Source organism: Phodopus roborovskii, unplaced genomic scaffold (assembly GCF_943737965.1).
Source record: "Phodopus roborovskii unplaced genomic scaffold, PHOROB, whole genome shotgun sequence".
In the NCBI taxonomy this organism is placed as follows: Eukaryota; Metazoa; Chordata; class Mammalia; order Rodentia; family Cricetidae; genus Phodopus; species Phodopus roborovskii.
In genome coordinates, this window is record NW_026126409.1 from 16062565 (window position 1) to 16084010 (window position 21446).

The 21446-nt window shown below is 43.9% G+C and overlaps 1 protein-coding gene across 1 annotated transcript in view; it reads right to left on the reverse strand.

Annotated features, from left to right (window-relative positions):
- Csmd1 (CUB and Sushi multiple domains 1) overlaps window positions 1–18140 on the reverse strand; it is a 1460794-nt gene extending 1442654 nt beyond the window's left edge. The window contains exon 1 of the mRNA XM_051182080.1: window positions 17917–18140. Within this exon, the coding sequence (XP_051038037.1) occupies window positions 17917–18001 (85 nt within the window). The 5' untranslated portion in view covers window positions 18002–18140. The remainder of the gene's footprint in view (window positions 1–17916) is intronic.
- Between the last annotated feature and the right edge of the window lie 3306 nt (window positions 18141–21446).

Sequence of the window (21446 nt, forward strand, 5' to 3'; positions counted from 1 at the left end):
GTATGCTGTAAAGTGTTGTAACTACAACCTACAACGTGGTCATATGAACTCTCTTCTAAATACAATATTCTAATTAAGGTTAAAATTAATACAATTAATGTTAACCTTAAGGTTTAAAAATCAGAATGTTTGTAGATGGTAAGTTCGATTCCATATTTTAATTGTATTAGGTGATCTCTGAGGAAGGGGTGGATTTTTCCTTCTATGCTGCAAGAAGACATCTACTCCCAGTGGCAAGCCTGACCTGGAGGCATCTATGCTAAATCTACAATAAACACTGGGTTGCTAAGATGAGCAGAGGGCACACAGGAATGACATTTAAGTGTGGCAGAAAATCCTATATGATGAAAACACAAGATTATGATGGCTTCAAAACTCCAAGGTGGTATCAATTTCTCTAATTTACTGTGAAGACACAAATAAAAATATTCAAGGGTTATTAATACATTTTTGCCAAACAATGTAAATATTTGCTGCCTATCAATAAGGACAGAGAATGTATATTGAGTTTAATTAATGGAACCTAAGAAAGGAAATCAAGATTCTCTTTCTGCCATCTCTCTGAGGAGGCAGATTCCAGGCTGTTCTGTCTCTCCTCCATATATTCTCCTCTCTCTCTCTCTCTCTCTCTCTCTCTCTCTCTCTCTCTCTCTCTCTCTACCTACCTACCTATCTCTCTCTCTCTCTTCTCTCTTCTCTCCTTTCTCCTCTCTCCCCACTCTCTCTTCCCCCACTCACTTTCTAATAAATCTTCCTTCCCATGTTAAAAAAAAGAGAGAAAGGAAGTCAGGGAAAGTATGTGTGTGTGTGTGTGTGCAAGTACACACACACACACACACTTCTCCTTCAACCTACTCTGTTCTAATCCACTTATTTATTGATTAGCATAATTACCACTATTCTAAGAATAGAAATCGATGCATGTCAAGGCTGAAAGCAGAAGGTTCAAACCACATCTCCTCAGAGGAAGACAGTGAAGTCTAAGAGGCAACAAGATGAGAATAGAGCAGAACTTGAACAAGAGCCACCCCACCCCCAAAGTCTGCTCCAGGTAAAGAGCTTGGCTGAGTAAGGCAGGTGATGCTGGAAATGTGTCAAGGGCAGCTTAAGAATTAGCCAAAGTTTCCCTGCCCACCCTGAGCTCCTCCTTGTCTTCCTGTGCTGTACAGTATGCTTAAACTCAGTGGCTAACTGTTTCAAGAGTAAATACAATGATAACTCTGTGACAGAAACATAAATCATATATATGTCATTTACAATAACATGAAAGAAAGAAAAGAATAAAGAACAGATGCTGCACAAAGGGTTCAAAGCCATCTGTCCAGGATGAAATATTGCTTCCTGTGTTCCCCAGATTGGCTATAGCTGACAAAATAATTTTATTTACTAAGGAAATTTTCACCTAAAAAGCAGATGTCTGGCAGGTATCATTGCTTTTCTGCACACTTATGGCTGATTACTTAATAAGGCCAAGAATTTCTTGACCATCTTCACTGGGAGATCACACATCCTGTTGTTGTTACAAGTAATGGGGCTTCTGGTGTCAAAGCGACAACTACCTCTTCTCAGATTCATTCCATTATTCTTAAAGTACTCATTCTAAGTGCACTCACCATCAAAGAAGTGAAGGGATTTAATGAAAATCTAAGCAAGTTTTTTTTTCCTTAATAGAACTTGCATAAAAACCTATAAGGGTGAAAATGGTCCTGCAACATCACATAGTATATCCAACTGCCACCTCTTTTGAGTCACAAAGTTTAGGCTATAAAATACTCTTCAGACTGCTTTTTTGATGAGTTAAAAAACAAAACCTCCAATAATTTAACAAATACATCATGTTTTTAAGACCACCTTCTCCTAGCCCCACCACCAAGACACCAAGATGGCATCTCAATGTAGCACTTATATTTGTTTTAACAAATTCCCTCTCCATGTCTTCCTTGCCCTTGGTGGAATCCGGTTTCGCTTAAGAAGTAAATTTGATACTGCAGGCATACTGCCCATCACTTTCCTCTGTAGTTTCTCTTGTTATTAAATCCTCACTGGAGTAAGTGCTCCTGGAGCACTGCTGTGCTTGGAGAAATGTGCAGATAAGCCCACATGGCTGCAGACATAGAGGGAAACCACCACACTCCAGGGCTTTCTGAAGAGGTTGCACTAGGACCTGTGACAGGGACATTGTGTTTTTGTTGCTGTTGATTGTTTCCAATTAGGCCCTCTGTCAGATGTCTCCATATTTGAATTGACAGAAACAGTGGACAGAGGGCTCCTTTGCATCTCTTCATAAAGATCAGTGGTCATTTTGGTCTTCTCAAGCTGGGTGCATTAATGATTTGCCCCTAAACCTTTTGGAGAACATTACAGTGTAATTTGTTGATTTGTTCTATCTGTGAGCATATGCAGAGAGTGTGTTTACAGGATTCTTTAAAGAAGCAGCTCAGTGGCATAAAAATCAAGAGGAACACATATGGAAGCTCCCTTCTGCTGGCTATCATCGTGTCAGGAAGCTTCTTGCAAGCTGCTGGGAAAGTAGGGTCATGAACAGTATTGCTCAGCTGTGCACTCAGCTCCAGCACTACTGACCTGCCAGGCAAGACCCAGCTACTGGAGCAATAGCAGCCACTTTCTGAATTTGAAGACCCCACCACTGGATAGAATTTATGCCCAATACTGTAAACCTGGTCAAAAGTCCATGGCTGGGGAGGTCACAGGCCCTCATACAAGAGGCCATTGTGTTGTTTTCTTAATGGAGTATGTCCATCAAATTACCCTCTTAACAATTAATGTTTATGCCCATAGATCAGTGTTGTTCTCAGCTTTGATCAGAGAAATGTTTTTGCTTTGGTGACCAGAAGAACTTATAAATACCCGAGAATGGTCAGATTGTTGGGAATAAGTGCCTGTTGAATTCTCAGCCACAAACAGGACATCTGTGGTGCTACCTACCACCTAGATTCATGAAAGAGCAGTGGAAAGAGACTCCAAATATAAGAGCTGTGGGATGGTGTGAGGCGTCACACAACACATTCTTCCAGACATGGCATGGTGATGGTTGTGATTAAATACCTAAGATTTGGGTCTAACAACATCATGTTAGGCACAAGGTGCAGAGGAGATAAAGTGCCCACACCTTCCTGGGGGTCTATAGACAGCTAATCATTGCCAAGAGAGGGGAGCTTCTTCAGTAGTGTAGTCACAAGCCAGGTTCTCATGCTTGAGTAAATAATCCTTCTCCCATGCAACTCTAATGATTCTCATTGGATCTCATTGGCTTTCTCTCTCTTCTCTCTCTCTCTCTCTCTCTCTCTCTCTCTCTCTCTCTCTCTCTCTCTCTCTCCTCTTTCTCCACAGATACTTTTCTTGGTGTTACTTTCTAAGCAGTTAGAGTTAGAAAATGTGTGAATTCATTTGATTTACAAAATCCCTTGGTGCTTGTGGAAGCCTTTACAACAAGAAACCTAGAGTGCCAGACTCACTCCCACTTCCAAGCATGTTGTAAAGCTGTTGGAAGTGTTCTATATTGTTCTCCTCATGGACATACCTAACACTGAGAGCTTCCTGTCTCAAATAGTGTTAAGGCATGTTTCTCCCAGATATTCTTAGTTCATTATTCAGTTAAGGCAAATCTGATGCCAATTTGAAATGGTGAACTTGACAGAAACATTCACCTGACTTACTGTCAATGTGTCTTTCTGTCTCTAAATAAACTATAGAATGTAAGGGTCACTTTGCAGAATTCAGAGGATTCTGAAAGGATGGTGTTAAGATTGCTCTTATAGCTAATACTGTATCCACACATGATTACTGATTATTTACACTCACAACCATTATCTTCAGAATAATAATGCCTAGCCCAACATAGATTCTGGGGATGCAGCTAATAGAATTGACCCTCTAACCTCTTAGCCTTGCAACAGAAGTTGCTCTCATTTATTCATATAAACAAACACCAGGATTTATTGCCTTTCATGTATGTGTGCATGTGTGTATGGTATATGTATATACATATAAATGTGTGCATATCAATGTAAAGGCCAAAAGTCAGAATTGAGTTTTCTTCAATAGCCTTCTGCTTCAATCTTTGAAAACTGCACCTGCCACTGAAACTCAGACTCACTAATTCATCTAGAACACATGACCAATAAATTCCAGGTATCTTCCTGTCTCTGCTTTACCATCTTTCTAAAGCTGGGATCATAGGCATGCCACCAACAAACCTGGATTTTCAAGTAGGTGCAGGAGAGCAGACTCTGGTCCTAATACTTGTTCAGCAGATGCTTCTTGACTGAACCATCTCACCAGGACATTTTAATATATGCCTTTCCATGCAATCTTTAAGTCATTGAGTCACCTGATCATAGCCTTTTGTAGAAACAAGGAAGCCAAGTATCAGAGACTCTAATTCTTTCTTAGGCTACAAACCAAAGGATGAGCCCAGGATGTGTCTGCAAGAAAGTTTCACATATAGCCATCCTCACCAAAGTGGAGACCATGAGAAAAAGACATTGGGGTGAATTCTTTCCATCAGGCATTGGCTTGTAAACAAAGCCACATGCTGGCTTTCATTACTGCAAAGCCAACTTAACACTGAATTCATTTTAGACATTGAAAAACTCAAAAATTCAACTATGTCATTGTAACTAAGAGTCTAAATAAGATGTTTTGGCATGGCAAGAATATGGATGCTGAGATTTCAGAAAGAAACACTATTCAGTGGCAGTGTTCTACTTATACAAAGTGTCTAAGGAGGTAAGAGCATAGGGGGAAAGTGTTTTCCAGAGAGAGGATCAAGAGTAAGTAGTGCAGTAAAGTATTTACCACATTACAAATTCCTTTAGCCCCAGCAAGGATTGTTTGGTTCTAGCAGTGACTCTGAGCTCTCCTGAGCCTTGAGGTTGGATAGTGGCCCCTCCAGCTGTCAGGATTATCTTAAATCTTACACTTAAACCCAGTCATTCTGAACCATACTGTTTTTTCCCAGACAGTAGCTTTAGGCAGGTTGGAAGGGCCAAAGCCTCACTGTACCAGCAGATGGGCAGGGGATTAGACAATGCAAGAGAAAAAGGTGTCATGGTTTCCACATTGGGCTGAAGAGTTTGGCCCATCCCAAGAGAGAAGGCTCACAGAATAAGATCTCTTCATTTTCCCCCTGTGAATTTTGATGAGACACTTTATAGTGAACATGAATAAAAAAAGACATAAACAGAGATATTTGAACTTGAATACTTGAGGTTCAAAATCTTGCAGTCTAACTCTACTTTTCCCATTAGTGGGTCTCATAAAAGACACTCATCTTTGATATCGGTCTCATAAAAGACACTCATCTTTGATATTCTTGGGTTTTTTTATAATTATAGATATATTGTGTTTGGGTGTGCTTCACATTGTCGTTGAAAACAATCTCGCCATCATACACCAACCAGTAATGTGGTGTGGGCACATTTTTGCATGTATATAATAAAAGTACCACACTCCTCCATTCCACCAAAAGATAGGACTGAAATAAACATGCTACTTCAAATTCTCAACATTTTATCTGGAAAGACTTTCATGTAAGCAATACAATTTGTTATGCAAGAACTCATTCAGCTATTTTCAGATGATGGACATCTAAGCCTGGTCGATTTTTTTGTTATTCTTGCTACTACAGAGAAGGCTGAAAAGAATAAGAACATAATAGTGAAAAATACATCATAGTTCTCAGTTAAAAAGTCTCATAATTTAGATGTTTGACTGGTATGGAAGAATTATCTCCTTTTACCTATCCTGATTTTTCCAGTTATACAACAAAGTATTGGAATGTTTCCCCAGGGATCCCAGCTTGGGATCCCCAGCTGCAGCTTTAAGATATATTATATGGGTGGGGGACAATGGTTAATAGTTTAGAGTAATTCAAAACTCTTACACTTATTTGTAGGCTTGTTCTTAATATGAAGACATATATTCGTTTATTACTTAGGTTTAGTGACATACGTAACCCTTGTTATTTATGAGATAGTTTTCTACTTTTTTTCCAGAATCAAGTAGTGGGAAAACTCATTGGATAGCCCCCAATGGGCTTCTATTTGTACTATTAATGCCTAGTGTGAGTCTTGTATCTAAGCATGATGAAGGATATGCTGTAACATGGCAAAGGTGTGAGGAATACACAGTTGTTTGCACATATTGTGGGATTGCATGCAAGAATGTATTATTATCCAACTTTCCCACCCTTTCTGTTTCTATCTCCCAACTCCAGCTCTACTCTCTGTCCCATCTTTCTCTCTCCTGACTCTTCTTCTCTGGCTTGGTATCTTATTGGAAAGCTCCATAGGACAAAGAACATTGAGTGGCCTCCAAGAACTGAGGGTGAACTCTGGTCAAGAGCCAGCCAAGACCTTCAGTCTTGCCGCAGAAGGAACTGAATTGTGCCAACTTCCCAGAATGATCTTAAAAGTGGACTCTTTCCTAGTTGAGCCTCAGATGACACTGAAGTCTCCATCAGCCTTTGTTTGTACTTTGGCAGGTTTCTTTTTAGGGACCTAAGCTGTGTAGAGATTATTTTACACGGCAGAGACAATGAATAGAGATATGTTTCTAGCTCCTGCTGGGTGTTGCAAAGCTAAACCAGCTAAATAAACCCCAAAGAGATGTAAAGCAACCTTTTTTTTCTGCACACCCCCCTTTCCAGTTGGCCCTAGTAGCATCTGGTCCCAAAGAAGGGGAAGTCAGTGCTGAAGTATCATGCTGACTATACCTGCCTTCTGCTTTCTGCCCCCTCTCCCTTCTTATTCGTGGACAACAAATGGGAAAGCTCTTAAGGATGCATAGAGTGCCTAATTCTGTCTGCAGAAAGCATCACTGAGTCTGTAACTAACATGCATCACCTTCTTCACATACGTTCTGTTCTTAAAACATGAAAGGTTACCAGAACCCACTTTACAGAAAAGATGACTGTTGCTGCTTCTTGTCATGTCACATTTTATGCATTAGTTTATACCATCTAAAAGACCTTTTACTGCTCATCTATGTAAAAACCAACGTCTAATTTCACTGAATTCCCTATGTTTTAAAGGCAAAAGATTCCTCATCATTTCAACATACTAAAGGCATATATCGCTCCTAAGTCTCTCCTTGCCACTAACGACCCCCAGAAATGTAATGTTGTAAATGTATTTGTCAAAGAAAGAGTATGACTAGTTCATCTTTGTTCCATAATCCTCTTTTGTAATCTATTCAATGAAAAGGCTGAAAGATAAAATAGTTGTGAAGATCAAATGACAATTGTAAGTTGAAATATCTGCTGAATATGCTCTAATATTCAGCTATTGTCACCAGGAAATAAAGAAGATGCAGACACTTCTTAATCTTTATGAATATATAAAGAGAAACAGCCACTAGAAGATGCCCGAATAAATCAAATAAGCAGGGAGAAACAATAATTCCGATTAATAATTTTACAGCTGCTTATATGGAGAAGTCCAAATTTCATCATGAGTGAGTAACTACTGAAGCAGACATGGTAGGTACTTATCATTTCTGCCTTGTACTTTTCTACAGAAGAGAAAACATTTTGGGTCTACTAAAAGTAGTGCATCAAAGGTGTTCTGCTCCATAGTTCTATTCACTATAGTAGCAGCATGGGCATAGGAAATACAGGTGCCAATGTCCTTCTCTCCTCCAAGGTCTCAAGATGCAATGCAATAGGGAAGGTGTGAAAAGCAAAAAAAACAACAGCAAAAAATGACAGCTCCCCAAAATTCCTAGATATGCAATTTCCTACCCAATGACTAATGAGTGCTAATTATAACAACTGGCACAGAAATTAGATGGGAGTTCAGTGGTCTGATAATGAGAGATAACCAGACATAAACTCAAAGCTGTGCAAGCTCAGATAAAAAACAAAGGCAGCAAAGATCACAAAAAATCCAATGCAACTCAAGGTAGGGTGCAGCTGTTTTTGTAGAGACCTCAGCAGACTGCATCAAAGACCTAGAAGGCCACACTGAAGCTGACTGTAGACTGTGGAGACCTACAGGAGTCTGTATGTGATGAGTACATTGGATTGTGTAGAAGTTTTATGTAGGATTTGAGAAGCCAGATTTCATGTCTTCTGATAACTTATTCCCCACTAGTCTTCATCTCCAAAGGTATTACCGATATCATGTTATTTCTCAAGAAATAAGTGATAATGGGCTGGAGAGATGGCTCAGCCGTTAAAGGCTAGGCTCGCAACCAAAAACATAAGAAATAAGTGATATTCATGTTAGTGCTTGACTGAGTAGAGGCATGTGAAGGAAGTAAGGCATCAAATATGCATACCATATGTCTTGGGAAATGGTCCTACATTCCACTTTGTTCTCTGGTCTTTCTACTTTCAGGAGCCACATGTGAATTTCCATGGTGACAACCAAGCATCAATAATTACAGGTTCAAATGTAGTTTGCACAATCCAACTGGATTTCTCTATGGTACCAAGCAAGGCCTCCAGCTGTATGTAACCTGTTCTTGGAAAGGCATTCAACTATCCAGTCACTGGTTGTGGTCCTTCCTTTACTCCTCAATTCCTTGAGCCCCCAACAACTTTCACCTCCTGGACACTCTTCTCTCCAGTGTTGCCATGGCATCAAAGGTCTCTGTTACACAGATTCCTATTTGGATCAATGAAAATTATGTCAAGAATCCATTTCCTGCAGCAGTGGAAGGCTCCTGGAAGGCAAACAGCAATTTCTCCTAACTGCACTCTAGAGGAAGAAAGAGAGCTCCCATATGGGAGGCACTCTATCAGTGTTTCTGCTTGGGGTATTCCATCATTCTCCACCTACACCATTGCCACCTGCAGTCCTCAAGAGAGTTACTCTTAGTACTCAGGCATCTGTCTGGCCTGTCTGTGGGGTTCTGAAAGGGGACACCCTCAGCTGCAGCCACTGAGAGCACCACCTGTGCACATTCACTGCATTCCCGCTACTTCTCTCTGATTTTTCTACCTGTCTCTCATTTTCTCGCTCTCTGCTTCTGTCCCTCTCTCTCTCTGCTTCTCTACCTGTGTCTGTCTCCTTCTCTATCTGCTTCTCTACATGTTTTCTCTCTCTCTGCCTCTCTTCTGCCACTCTTGTCCCCAAACACCAATCTCCCCTCCCCCTTTTCCCATTCACTTTCACCCAATTAAAAAAACAAAAACAAAACAAAACAACAACAACAAAAACCCTCCACCTATGTTCTATTAAATGGCATCTTTCTCTCAGTGACTCTTGTTTAAATTATGGCAGTTACCAACCAACATCTGGGACTTCATCCACAAGGTCCATCATTTAGGCTCACAACAAACTGAAAACTGCATCTGGGCACTGAGGGCAGTTCTATCTAGACCCTAAGAATGTCAATCAGCAGAGGTGGTTCCTCCCAAAGGCAACTGTGGTAACTTCATTTGACTTTACTCGAGCATTGCTTTCAATATTTTAAACTCTTACTCTTTTTAAAATTCATATCTTTCATTCACTGTGGTATCACATGGCTTAAAATACAGGCATTTGGAAGGTAAAGGCAGGAGGATCAAGAGTTCAGTGCCAGACTCAGCTAAATAGTGAATATACAGTCAGCTTCTATTAGAATCAAACGTACTCTCCATAGGTAAAAATAAAAAATAAAATCCATAATTTCCTATGTTAGTGTGTCTTCACTTAAACAGCTCACCCCATAAATCAAAAGAAAATCCTTCTGATGTGCTTTACTTCAATATTTCTACAATAATTATATTTATATGAGAATGAAACAGAATGATAAGTATTTCATTAGTGCTAAAAAATTACATTTTAAGAAACTATATGTTCAATTAATATGATTCCTCATATGACCGCAACTGAGATTCCTAGCAATAGTGTATATGTAGCCTCAAGTGGCTATCTCCTGTCACCAGATTGGTGCGTAGTCTAGTTGTTATCAGAGAGGCTTCATCCAGAAAACTGATAGAAACAGATGTAGACCCACAGCCAAACATTAGACAGAGTTTGGGGAATCCTGCCGAAGAAAGGATTGTAGGAGCCAGAGGGGTCAAAGACACAAGAAAACTCACAAAATCAACTAAGCTGGGCTCATAGGGTCTGAACCAACAACCAGGGAGCCTTTTTGGGACTGACCTAGGCACTCTGCATATATGTTACAGTTGCGTAGCCTGGTCCTCTTGTGGCACTTCTAACAGCAGGAACAGGGCTGTCTCTCACTCTTTTACTGGTTTCTGGGACCCTACTCCTCATAGTGGGTGACCGTGTCCAGCTCAATACATGGGGAGGTGCTTAGTCCTACTGCAACTTGATATGCCATGCTTTGTTAATACTCATGGGAGACCTGACCTTTCCTAAACAGAAAGGAAGGAGGAGTTGGGGGGGGGAGGGAAGAGTGGGTGGAAAGGGATTGGGAGGAAAGAGGGAGGGAAAACTACAGCCTGAATATAAAATAAATTAATAAAAATAAGTTTGAATAAACCTCTGCTATGCCTTGTCCTACCACACCTGTTATACTATATTCTTTACATACCCAATATTTGTGTTTAAATAACTAATGTTATTTATTTAAAATAAAATTTAAAAAATATAATTCCTCATATAAATGTGACCACTCCTTTGTAGTCAATGGTTCTCTTCCTTATAGAAGTACTAATCATACAGCATTTCCTTACAACTGAGCAACAACAACAACAAAGAACCCACAATGGTTTGAGCTGTAGTGAGAAAAAATGCTGATAGCTTTAGTTCAGGCCTGTATTGCTATTCTTTGAAAGAAAATCATAAAGTTATCTTTCCTTCCGAGAGAACTCACCTTTACCTTTAGATATGTATGGAGATGAGATATGTACAACAGCAAAAGGTTAGGTGTTAACAATGAGTTCACACATCAGAATGGAGTGGAAATGACCTCTGAGCAAGAAGGTCAGAGTAGGAAGAAAGAGCAAAAGCTAACCTTAACTCATAGAGTGTGTATTTATAGGAGGGGCAGGTGCATAGGCTCCTCCCCATTCTGTCTATGAATATTAACCCCATGAAACTCCTTCCCAGCTGCTTGCCAGCGGAGAGGATTCCCATTAAACACAGGAGAAACATTTCTCAGAATAAGTCACAGGGATTCTCTAGGCATCAGGAAAACATGTGCTTGGAATTCACAATTGATTTCAAAGGCTTTTAAATCATTACAGATCAGTTCCCAAATAATGCAAATTTTAATCTAACATTTAGCTCCTTCTTACATAACACCAATCACATTAGAGTATACTAAACAGTAATGGGAAAAGTATAGAATAATTCCCCACAATAGTATTTTCACATGAAAGACTATAATTATTCCTTGAAGTCTGTTCACAATACAAACACTGTGGACAAGGAGCAGCTCAGGCTGGGGCTTTGTTGTAAATTCATACTTTTAAAAAGATTAAAAGGCACTAGGTAATGGATAGTGATAATGGAGGTGGAGATACAGAGGGATCATCTGAAATAATTGCACAGTTTCATGACACAGCAAATTCTTGTTGAAATCTGTTTGGGCTCATTAGCCTTTGAAGGATTACTGAATTATTAGATCACCATGCCTTATTGCAGGGGAAGAAGGGATGGGACACATATAGATGTGATCCCTATGTATTTAAAGTGAGGTATATCTTTTGTCTACAATGTAATTAATCTACATACTATTAATAATGAAGTGGCATAAATTTTCAATTTATGTAGATTAAGTAAAACTTGTAGTTTCCTTTCTCTCTCATCCTCATTGTAAGGATCCTCTTCGTTGGATGTGATTTCTAACAGGATTATTTGTGAATGGGGGCTGCTGGTGCACTAAAAGGGGCTTCATATCACCCACACATCTGAAGACTCACTTGAAGGCAAAGTGTATGGATTGGGATTGAAAGAAGACAGAGAGGAGTTATTATCAGGTGAAATCAATGTTTATAAGAACATGCAAACCACACACACACACACACACACACACACACACACACACACACACACTATGGACATGGGGAAAGAGTATAACCATTTTGCAACACTCTCTCCCAAAAGTTACCACTCTATTTGGGGACCAGTGCCTTATTAACTAGAAAACCCCCACATACCTTGTTTATATGTCTGAAGAACCTACATCCTCATAGTCTGCCTTGAATTTTGTTACAGTTGAGATTCTCCAAGAGATCAAAATGAAGAATGAATACCTTTAGTACTTGACCAGGAGTTTGCATCATTCCTCTTGCTGGTGGTAACCATGTTCCCAATGTGACTAAGTGGCAAAAACAGTCTGGAAGTGGTGCCAACAATTTGACTTCAGTGTGATCTCTGTCGCTTGATCTCATGTCAGTGGCAACATTTCAATCATACAGTAAAATGTCTCTGACTTACCACATGATAAATAATGGCATGAAATTAAGTCAACACTAGCAGCCATGAACTTCAAATGTATTAAAAAACATAGAGCTACCGGGGTATTTTAAGCAGGTGTGTTTGACTCTATGCAGTCTTTTGTTTCATCCACCAAGAAAGTTCTAGAGACGACATCAGCAGAGTGAGTGGGTGGGAGTAACATCACCTGTGACTCAAGTCACTGAGCTGGATGCAAATCATGAGCAAGGATCAGGCAGATTCTGTAAAGCACAGGCGGCATTTTCCTCTCCAAGACCCCTCCCTACCTGATGTAAGGAATACTGCAGCTGAACACCAGACGGAGCCACTTTCTACTTAGGTTTGGAGAGACTGATCTGGGAGATAAACAGGGTCTGTATTATCTTCAGAAAGCTCATGTACCTCTCCATCTTAACCCACTCATTGCTTTACAATTTCTATGTGTTCATTTTCTAAATGAAGAGGATTTTATTTCTGCTATCAGTCCCCACACCAGGGACTAGAGTTGCCCTTAAATATAGTCATATTAGTAATCAAAGGTCATTTAATGTCATACTGAAGTCACGGTGGAAATGGCCAGCTCATTTATAATTTAGCTGTAATTGCTTGAGGATGAGAATTTGTATTGTATACTGATAGTTTGTTTGGGAGTAGATATTCAAGAAAAGAAAAGAAAAAAAAAATCTACCACTGGACAAGTGGTAGGGAGAACACACAATCAAACTGGCAAACTGGCCTGATTCTCTCCTCACCACCCCTGCTCTGAGAATTCAAGTCACTACTTTAGTAGTCTAAGGGTGAATGGGTCTTCAAACAGATTCCTGGAGAAAAGGTGCAAATAGTGTGGCTGAAATTTCTAGTCCTTACCAGATATCTTCCTGTGAATTAGCACTGACCTAGTAAGATCAAAGTTAAAGGCATACCCTGTTCACATTTTAAGTACACAGTCTAATTATTCACAGAAGGAAATGAACTCAACATTAAAATAAAGGGCCAAAGAGAACACATAGCTTGGGTTGCACACATGCAAGTTGTAGCAGCTAATTTCGCCATGAGCTCAGCAGAAAAATTACTGGAGTCACATTTAGAATTCAGTAGAGCATGGAGTGTTTAATATGCCATTTGCATTTTGACAGCTTAGAATGTCTACACTGGATTTGCTAGATCCTCAGCAATAAGCACTAAGTGGCCACCAAGCCTTTGTTGATCTATTTCTGGGAGGAAGCAGAATCCTTTCCTGATATCTTCCAAGCTGGATTGTGTTTCAGACAATAAACTGGAGACAGACTGAGGCAGCCTCACCCTGGGAAAGGGGATGTCTCATCTGGAGGAAATTGGAAGCCAGAGATATGCATTCCACTTAAGCATGATTGGCAAGATGAAAGCCAATCTAAAAACACCTGCCACGTTGCTCTTTTCCTTTCCCTTGGTCTCTACTAGCAAGGTGCTTGAGCCCTGGAATAGGGTGAGGGAGTGTTCTAGGGGCCATGGACTACTGCCCATACCCTTCTGAATGTGTACTATGAAATGACATTGTTCTCTCCTTCCAGTTTGACAAACTTGTGACATCAGGAGAAGATTCCCCCTTCTCATTTTGTGTGATATAATATAACTTTTTTTTTTTTTTTGAGAATCCCATTTGTGGTGGTTGCCCTTGGAGGTCAGAAGGAGGTAATAGCACCCCCTTTAGTTGAAGTAATAGCAGGGAGTTACCTGATGTGTGGGCTGGGAATTAAACTCCCCTCCTCTGGAAGAATACCAGGTGATCTTGGCTATTAACCACTGAGCAATCTCTTTAGTCCTATGATTTCCTTTGCCTTATTTGCTCATGGTTTAAAAGCCCAGACTAAATGGATATTCTGGATGCACAAGCTTTTGACTGATCAGATCTGAGAAAACAAAACATAACAATAATACAGTACTATATTTGAGGATGCAAAGAGATTAAAATATTTGTTAAGGACACTTGAATACAAGGAGAGTAAACAAACTGTTTTTATGATGCATGGTGGACTTGGGGTGATTTTGAGCACACTTATTCACAGGAGGTCCTGGCTTCATTAGAAGTCAAATCAGAATGGCCCTGCTCCAAAGAGATTGGACCTGCAAACTAAAGTTCTTAGTTACTCTTGGTGATAGGAATTTTCAAAGGAGTAACAATCCAGAAGCATAGTCAGACATTCCTAGCTTGAGTTCTGTATATGGTTTCTGTGGAAATTTCATGTGTGGTTTAAAATCTCTTTGCTGGGGAGGTAGACAACCAAGGAATCTCCTGACCAAATCTTGCCTTCACTCCCAAGCTTCCCCAGGTGAGGCTCTTTCAAGCAAGCATTAGGTGATATTACATTTAGCTTGAGTTCTGAGCAAAGCCTGTAAGGGCATCTTCTTTCTCTGCCTATCACTAAGAACCCAAGGCCCTACTGAGAAACAAACTTTGCTCAAACAGCCTGTAGCCATAGATAGCTCAAACCGGGATTGGGGGTGCAAACTTAAGCGAGCTTTCTGGGATGAATTGTTCCATCTGTTTACCAAATGTGAAAGCACAAAGCCTTCTTCATTTTCCTGTGGTGCCTGGAAAACATAGTACTTTTAAAAAGAGAATCAGACTTGGGATGCTACCCTTGCCATCTCACTAATAATCAAAAAAGAGAAATTATCAATAGGAATTCCTGTTTTCCCCTAGTGTTTTTTCGAACTGGTTGATGCTTGGGCACTGAAGGGGTTTCCAATGACCTCTACTGCAGCGCCTCCAGCCTTCCAGACTCCGCAATCAGGTCATGAAAGATGTCCCAGGAATCAAAAACTATGAACCTGTTTGCCACTGTGCAGTCACCACTCAGGCGCAGGCAGTAAAGCTGAGGGTGGCCATGACCCAGCGCCCTGGGCTTGTGTGCTACTTGAAGGAGGACCCTAATCTGCTCAGGCACCAGGATGTCCTCGGACCCTGTGGCCAAGCCTTGGAGCCCAGAGGCGACTCCCCTGGCAGATGCCCGACCTTTGCTTTGGCTTGACAAAGGGAATTGCTACCCTGCCCCAGCTGCCAGCCAGCACACTGTTGGCCACTCTCAAGCTGGCTTCACCAACTTCCTGCCAGCCTGCCCAGCCACAGGGCTTGCTCTCGATCTTGTGGGTATTAGGAGATTCAGCTCTGGCCCCTAGGGGGTTAACGAAGGAGCGTGCAGCCCCTGCAGCTTTGACCAGACAATAAAGCAAGAGATCTTAGCGACCAGAGTCCCAGTCCCTTTGGGCTCAAAGGCCACGCACAGGAGTGCATGCTCTCGACCCCAGCACCAAGCACTCTGGGGCTGGCGGCACCTTGGGCTTCACTTTGGCTTTCATGGTCTTCACCAGGGTTCTTGCGGCGCAGGAGGCACCTTGTTCTCTAGGGCTGTCAGTCCAGGCCCAAGACTTGGTGTTCCTACACTGGGGCCTCCCCCTACCTCACCCCTGAACCAAGGCAGTGTAGCTTCTGCCCAAGACCTGTCCCTCCACACCCGGCTCCTCCTCCGCCTCCCAAAGAGGAGCAGCCCACCCTTGTGGGGGCGGAATCGGCCCGCACACGTGTCTGGATTATTAAGCAGCCGGGCGGGCGGCTGTGGGTTCCAGGCAGCAACCTCTGTTAATTGCGGGGGAAGGGAGCTGGGAGCGCATAGAACTCGGGGGAACAGAGAGTGCTCTCCAAGGGTGAGCTGCAGATTTAGGAAAGGAGGGATCCTTGCCCTAGATCATCGAGGAGTGCAGGAAAGGTTATGAAGTTTGGCGTAGTTGCGTGACTGGCTGATCATATTCATGAAAGGTTTGTTTGGACAAAGCCTGGTCCTGTGTCCTGAATCTTTTCGCTTCCAATGTTGACGCGCAGCCGCACGGGGTTTGGGTGGGGGAGGGTCACAGCCCTCAACTTTTCATGCTCTGCCTCTCATTCCCAAGTGTGCCCAGGGCGACCTGAGCCCTCCACCAGCCTAACCCTGCTTAGCCAGTGGAGCCTCTGCAGCCAGCAGGTTGGTGGAGGCCCAAGCTAGATGGAGGGGTGTGTGTGGTGAGAAGCATATGAGGGAAGCTCCAGAAAATTAAGGGATTCCATCTCTCCAGTTAAGCCAGACCCACCTATCTCTCTGGGTGGACTATTGGGGCACACTGCACAGATACCCTTTTGTGAGGAGGATGCTTGGCTGAGGGGCCAGCACCAGGAGGCCAAGTCTCCCCCAACCAGAACCCTCCTGCAATCCTCTGCTTTCTCCAGGCGGGTGTGGAGTTGGATGGAGATCACAGAGTCCTCTGTCGCTTCTTAATCACCCTTGAATTTGAACCACTGGGGGAACGGAAGACAGGGTAGTCTAGAGAGGAAAGGGGAAATTTTTGTGAGGAAGGAAGGAACAAACGAGTGAAAAAGAAACACACACACACACACACACACACACACACACACACACACGACTTGAGTTCCATTCCTTTAAAAAAAATCTATAAAGATACAGATATAGATTTGCCCATGAGTGTGAGGGAGGGAGTTGACACTTGGGGAACATCAAAATCATCAGAAGAGGGCGAAAGTGAGGAAATGGGGCAGGTACTTAACAATGTGAAAATCAATCAATACTCTCTCTCTCTCCCTCCCTCCCTCCCTCCTTCCCTCCCTTCCCTTTCTTCCTTTCCCATAGAATAGAGGAGCACACAAGCTGTTGCCAGCCCGAGTAGGTTGCAGCTTCTAAAGACTTAGGAGAAAACAACCCCTAACTCATTTCAAGGAGAACGCCAAGTTCACTGAGCCAAAAAGCCTCAGGAACCACCAAGAAAGACCCTTCCCCTTCAGTTGACCAGACTTAAGACTTAAGACAGGGGCTGACACTGCACCCAGAGAGAATTGTTCTGATAGGAAAGCCAGGCTGCCACAGCTCCCTGCTGGCTTCATCTGCCTCGCCAGCTATTACAACTTGCAAGAAGCAAAGTCCGAGGAAGGAAGGGGGGCGCGGGGTGGGGAGGTGGAGAGTGGCGGCCTCACAGAGGCAGCTAGTCTGAATACTTTGGAGGGGAAGCAGAGGAATGAGGAGGTGGAAGGCTCAGGGAACATCAGTCCGCTAGGAGCTTTCCCTGGTGGCACTGGAACCCAGGGAGCTTGAACTTTGCTAGGCCGACCGTACCCAGTTTGTTTCCCAGGTGCGCCGGGTCCGGGGAGAAGTCGTGGGAACTACCCCAGCCTGCGACCAGCCAAGCCCACCAAGAGCCAGGAGCCAAGATGCAGTTCTCTGCCCAACTCGTGTCGGGCTCTCCTCTCCTTGACAACCCAGAGCACATTGCACAGAGAGAAGAAATGTCGTTTGAGCCCAAGTGAGGGGGAAGGAAGGGCGGGGGGTGGGGCGGGGGCAGATGAGGGGTGGGAAGAACACGCTGGAAGCTCGGTATCAGGCGCTGCGTTCCCCCAGCGTTGCTGGTGGAGAGCCACCCGGCCCGTGCCTGCTGCTTGGTCCCCTAAGGTCCCCAGTTCAGACACTCGCGTTCGCAAACCGGGCCTCCGATGGTTCGGCCGTCTCCCCGGTACCGAGCTAGCCTGTCTTACCCTTAGCTGCAGTGAGGAGCCCCGCGCACAGAACCGCTAGCACCAGAGGCAGGAGCAGCGACTTGAATTTCCTCCACGCAGTCATGTCTGCAGATATTCCACACGCACACGACACGGATGACTCCTCTCGGATGCTCCGGTCTCCTCCAAAAAACGACCGGGCTCTAAACACAGTCCGGTAATCACCAGAGGGCAAGGCGAGCTGGCGAGAGCTCCGGTTCCCCAGCCCGGCCGCGCATCTGACGCCTCTTGCAGCTCTGCGCGCCGGGCTCGCTCCGCTCTCGTAGCATCGGGTCCGAGCCACTGCGGGGCTGAAGATGCTCCGACCGAGCGCAGCCCCGGGGCTGCCGGGGCCGGGGACGAGCGCCGGCCGAGCCGGGCAGGAAGGCACCAAGGCGGCGAGGCTGCGGGAGGGGGCGAGGCGGGTAGAGGAGCGCGCGCAGCCGGGAGCAACCTGGAGCGGAGGCAGCTGGAGAGAGAGCCAGCGAGTGGGAGGTGCGGGAGGGGCGCGGGGGGGGGGGGAGCCGGGCTGGAGCGGGAGGAAGGCGGGGAGCGAGTGCCGAAGACAGGCTGCTAGAGGCGCAAGGAGCCGCTGCCGCGGCGGCTGGACTCAACCATCCTACCCACCAACAGGGGAAGGAGTCAGGCACCGCGCAGTCCCGGACTCAGCCCGGCCTCGGGCTCTGAGGCCCAGGCATTGTGCTCCTACTGCTTTGCGTTCGGCCTCTGTCGCGGCTGCGCGCAGGCTGGAGCACGGAGACTTGTTGGGCGCTCAAGTGGGAGAAGCCCACGCCAAGCACCGGGGAGAAACCATGCAATCATCCACGCAAGCAAGGCTGGGGCTCTGTGGAAGTAGACCGGGGCCCTCCTCCATCCTCTGAACTGTCTTTCTCTACTGACCAGAAGAAGCCCCCAGCCTAAGTTAGGAAAGAAACGCAGGTGGAGACAGAATGAGCCCAGCTGTGACTGCAAAGGGCAGAGAGAAAAGGTGCTTTTACAAGAAATTGTAAATTATCTTTAACAAGGTGACTGCTGACAACTGTGATAAACCACTGACAGTTTCCTCCTCCATTCATACTGAGTCCTGTTAGGGTTACCCACATACCAACCCCAGCTCTAAGTGGGATTCAAAATGAAGCTGAACAACTATGCTGCTCCTCCTCTATTCTGGTTGTGAGAGCAGAACCGCTACACTTCTAGTAAACACAAACATCTAACCCAGAACTCAATGAAGTCCCCCAGTCCTGCAAAGAGGCAACAGGGGGAGCCTGAAGCATTTGCCCAGAATCAGGTCTACTGCAGCCATTGAGCATACATAAAGTAGACATGCCGTTAGGGAAAGGCTGCAGGTTAATTGAAAAGTCCAAACCTTAGGTGAAGGCTAGAGTTCACAGTGGCACATTTAAAGGGTGTGTCATTCTTAATCAGAAAGGAATAGGGAACTCCAGAGGATTGGAGGGAAGGGGACATGGACATCTCATGCCTCCACCCTAGGGACATCCATCCCATTATGAGCCTGCATAGTCCACACCAAGGAACTAGCATGGTGTTTGGAGGCAAATGGATGGGAACACTGTTGCAGCCGCATTTCGTCGACAGTCAGGAAATGAATAAGGATATGTCACACTCAGTTCTGATGTTCTAGAGCCTTCTTACCTATCTAGCCCATAGATCACATGAAGACATGACAGTGACTCTATAGAGTTACTGGCTGTCACTGGGCCTCCCAAGAGCAACCAGAGCCCTTACCCCACCTGCATTCCTTCCCCTGGAGATCTGAGCTCCCCAAGAAGAATCATAGAGCTGTGTTCCCTAGACGTGTTGTCTTGGAATTGAGCTGGATTTGGTGCTATTGAGAGGAGAAAATTCCAGAATAGCACTCTAAAGCACGGATTCTGGCTGGCTCCCTGTGTTTTCCTCAGTGTGTGGAGTAGACAGAGAGTAGAATGGGCCACACCTCCTGTGTGAATTTTAAGTCATCTCCCACATCTCATCCACACTCCAGCTAGTGCACAATAAATGCCTTTCCAGACCCATTAGGAGATCTGCTTCTCCTCCTCAGGATGCATCGATCTTCAGGAGCTGCAAGCTGAAGTACCCTGTGACAAACATTGTTCTGTCTTCCCACTGCCACTCTTAATGAATCCTGTCACCAAGAAGGATTTCTGCCATTAAAAACCATTTCCAAATCTCACTACCTTATGCTGGGACTTGCAGATGGCTTCAAGTTATTAGGGTCCCAGTCAGGAATGTTGAGTGTCACCGAGAAATCAAATACCTACACAAAATCCTGACATCTTGCCAACTCAGGATTGGATGGCCTCTTCATGACAACATGTTTACATACTCCTTTTCTTTCAGATCCATGGTAGTGCAGACCTGTGATGGCAGGAGACAGAAACAGAAGCATCCCTTCAAGTTCTAGGCCAGCCTGGTCTAGAAAGAGAAATTCAGGCTATCAAGAACCTCAAAAGAAAAACTTATCTGAAAATGATAATAATTAAAAACACCTTTTTTTTTTTTTTTTTTTTTTTTTTTTCTGCCTGTGGTGCAGAGAATCTATTTGAGTAAAATCACAACTGTCCCAACAAACATCAAGCACTCACTTGGCTTCAGATAAAAAACGGAGAAAAAAATTCTATGCCTAGAAGTGACCTCTCCAAATTATAACCTGATCCTAAGTCTGAGAACACAGCAAAGGGCTGTCCAAGAAGAATGGCTGATTTTGGAATGTTGCAGTGTCTGTGATGACTTTGGGAATCTCCCCCACCCAGGATCTCAGGAGCTGAACAGCCTAGAAGGAAATCATGGGGCTCTGCTGCCATCTAGTGCCCTGACTTCTCTGCTAGAGTCTGCTAAGAAAGCCTTAGTCCCATCTATTTCATTTTCCCATTTTCTGTGCTGGTCAACTAGCTTCGAGGCTCCTGCAGGGTACACCTGTACGCTTCTATCATCAGGCCATAGATGAAAGACTGTTGTTAGCAACTTAGGTGTTCCTCCATCTCTGGTCTCTAATTTGTTTGAAATCCCTCAGATTCCAATGGCACTAACTTACACATAGTTATGAGACAATCTCAGTGGGGGACAGTGAGACTTCACTCCTAGAAGTGTTGTGGGCTTCTCTGCAGTTTCTGGAAGGTTATGCCATTGCATGAGGATGGATACATTTCCCAATCTCAGCATAGCTCAGCATAGCTCAGCATAGCTCAGCAACCAGAGCCTGGCTAAGCTGCATTAGGAACACTGTTGGCATTGGGACTGAGGAGAACAGCAAGAAATAGCACAGAGCCCCTGCCATGCTGGAAGGATGGAGATGTCCCTAAGGCATCCACATGAAGAAGTGTTGGATGATAACATAAACATTCAAGAGAAGAAGCGTCCAGTGAGATGGGACCACCTAAGGAGAGGACAGAAACATACTTGAGATAAATATAGATTGTTTTCTTTTTCTTTTTTTTTTACTATGTACAAATGGGAATACTAATTAGCTGAAGAATTGTACACATATGAAAATCTTGCAGAATGCAGTG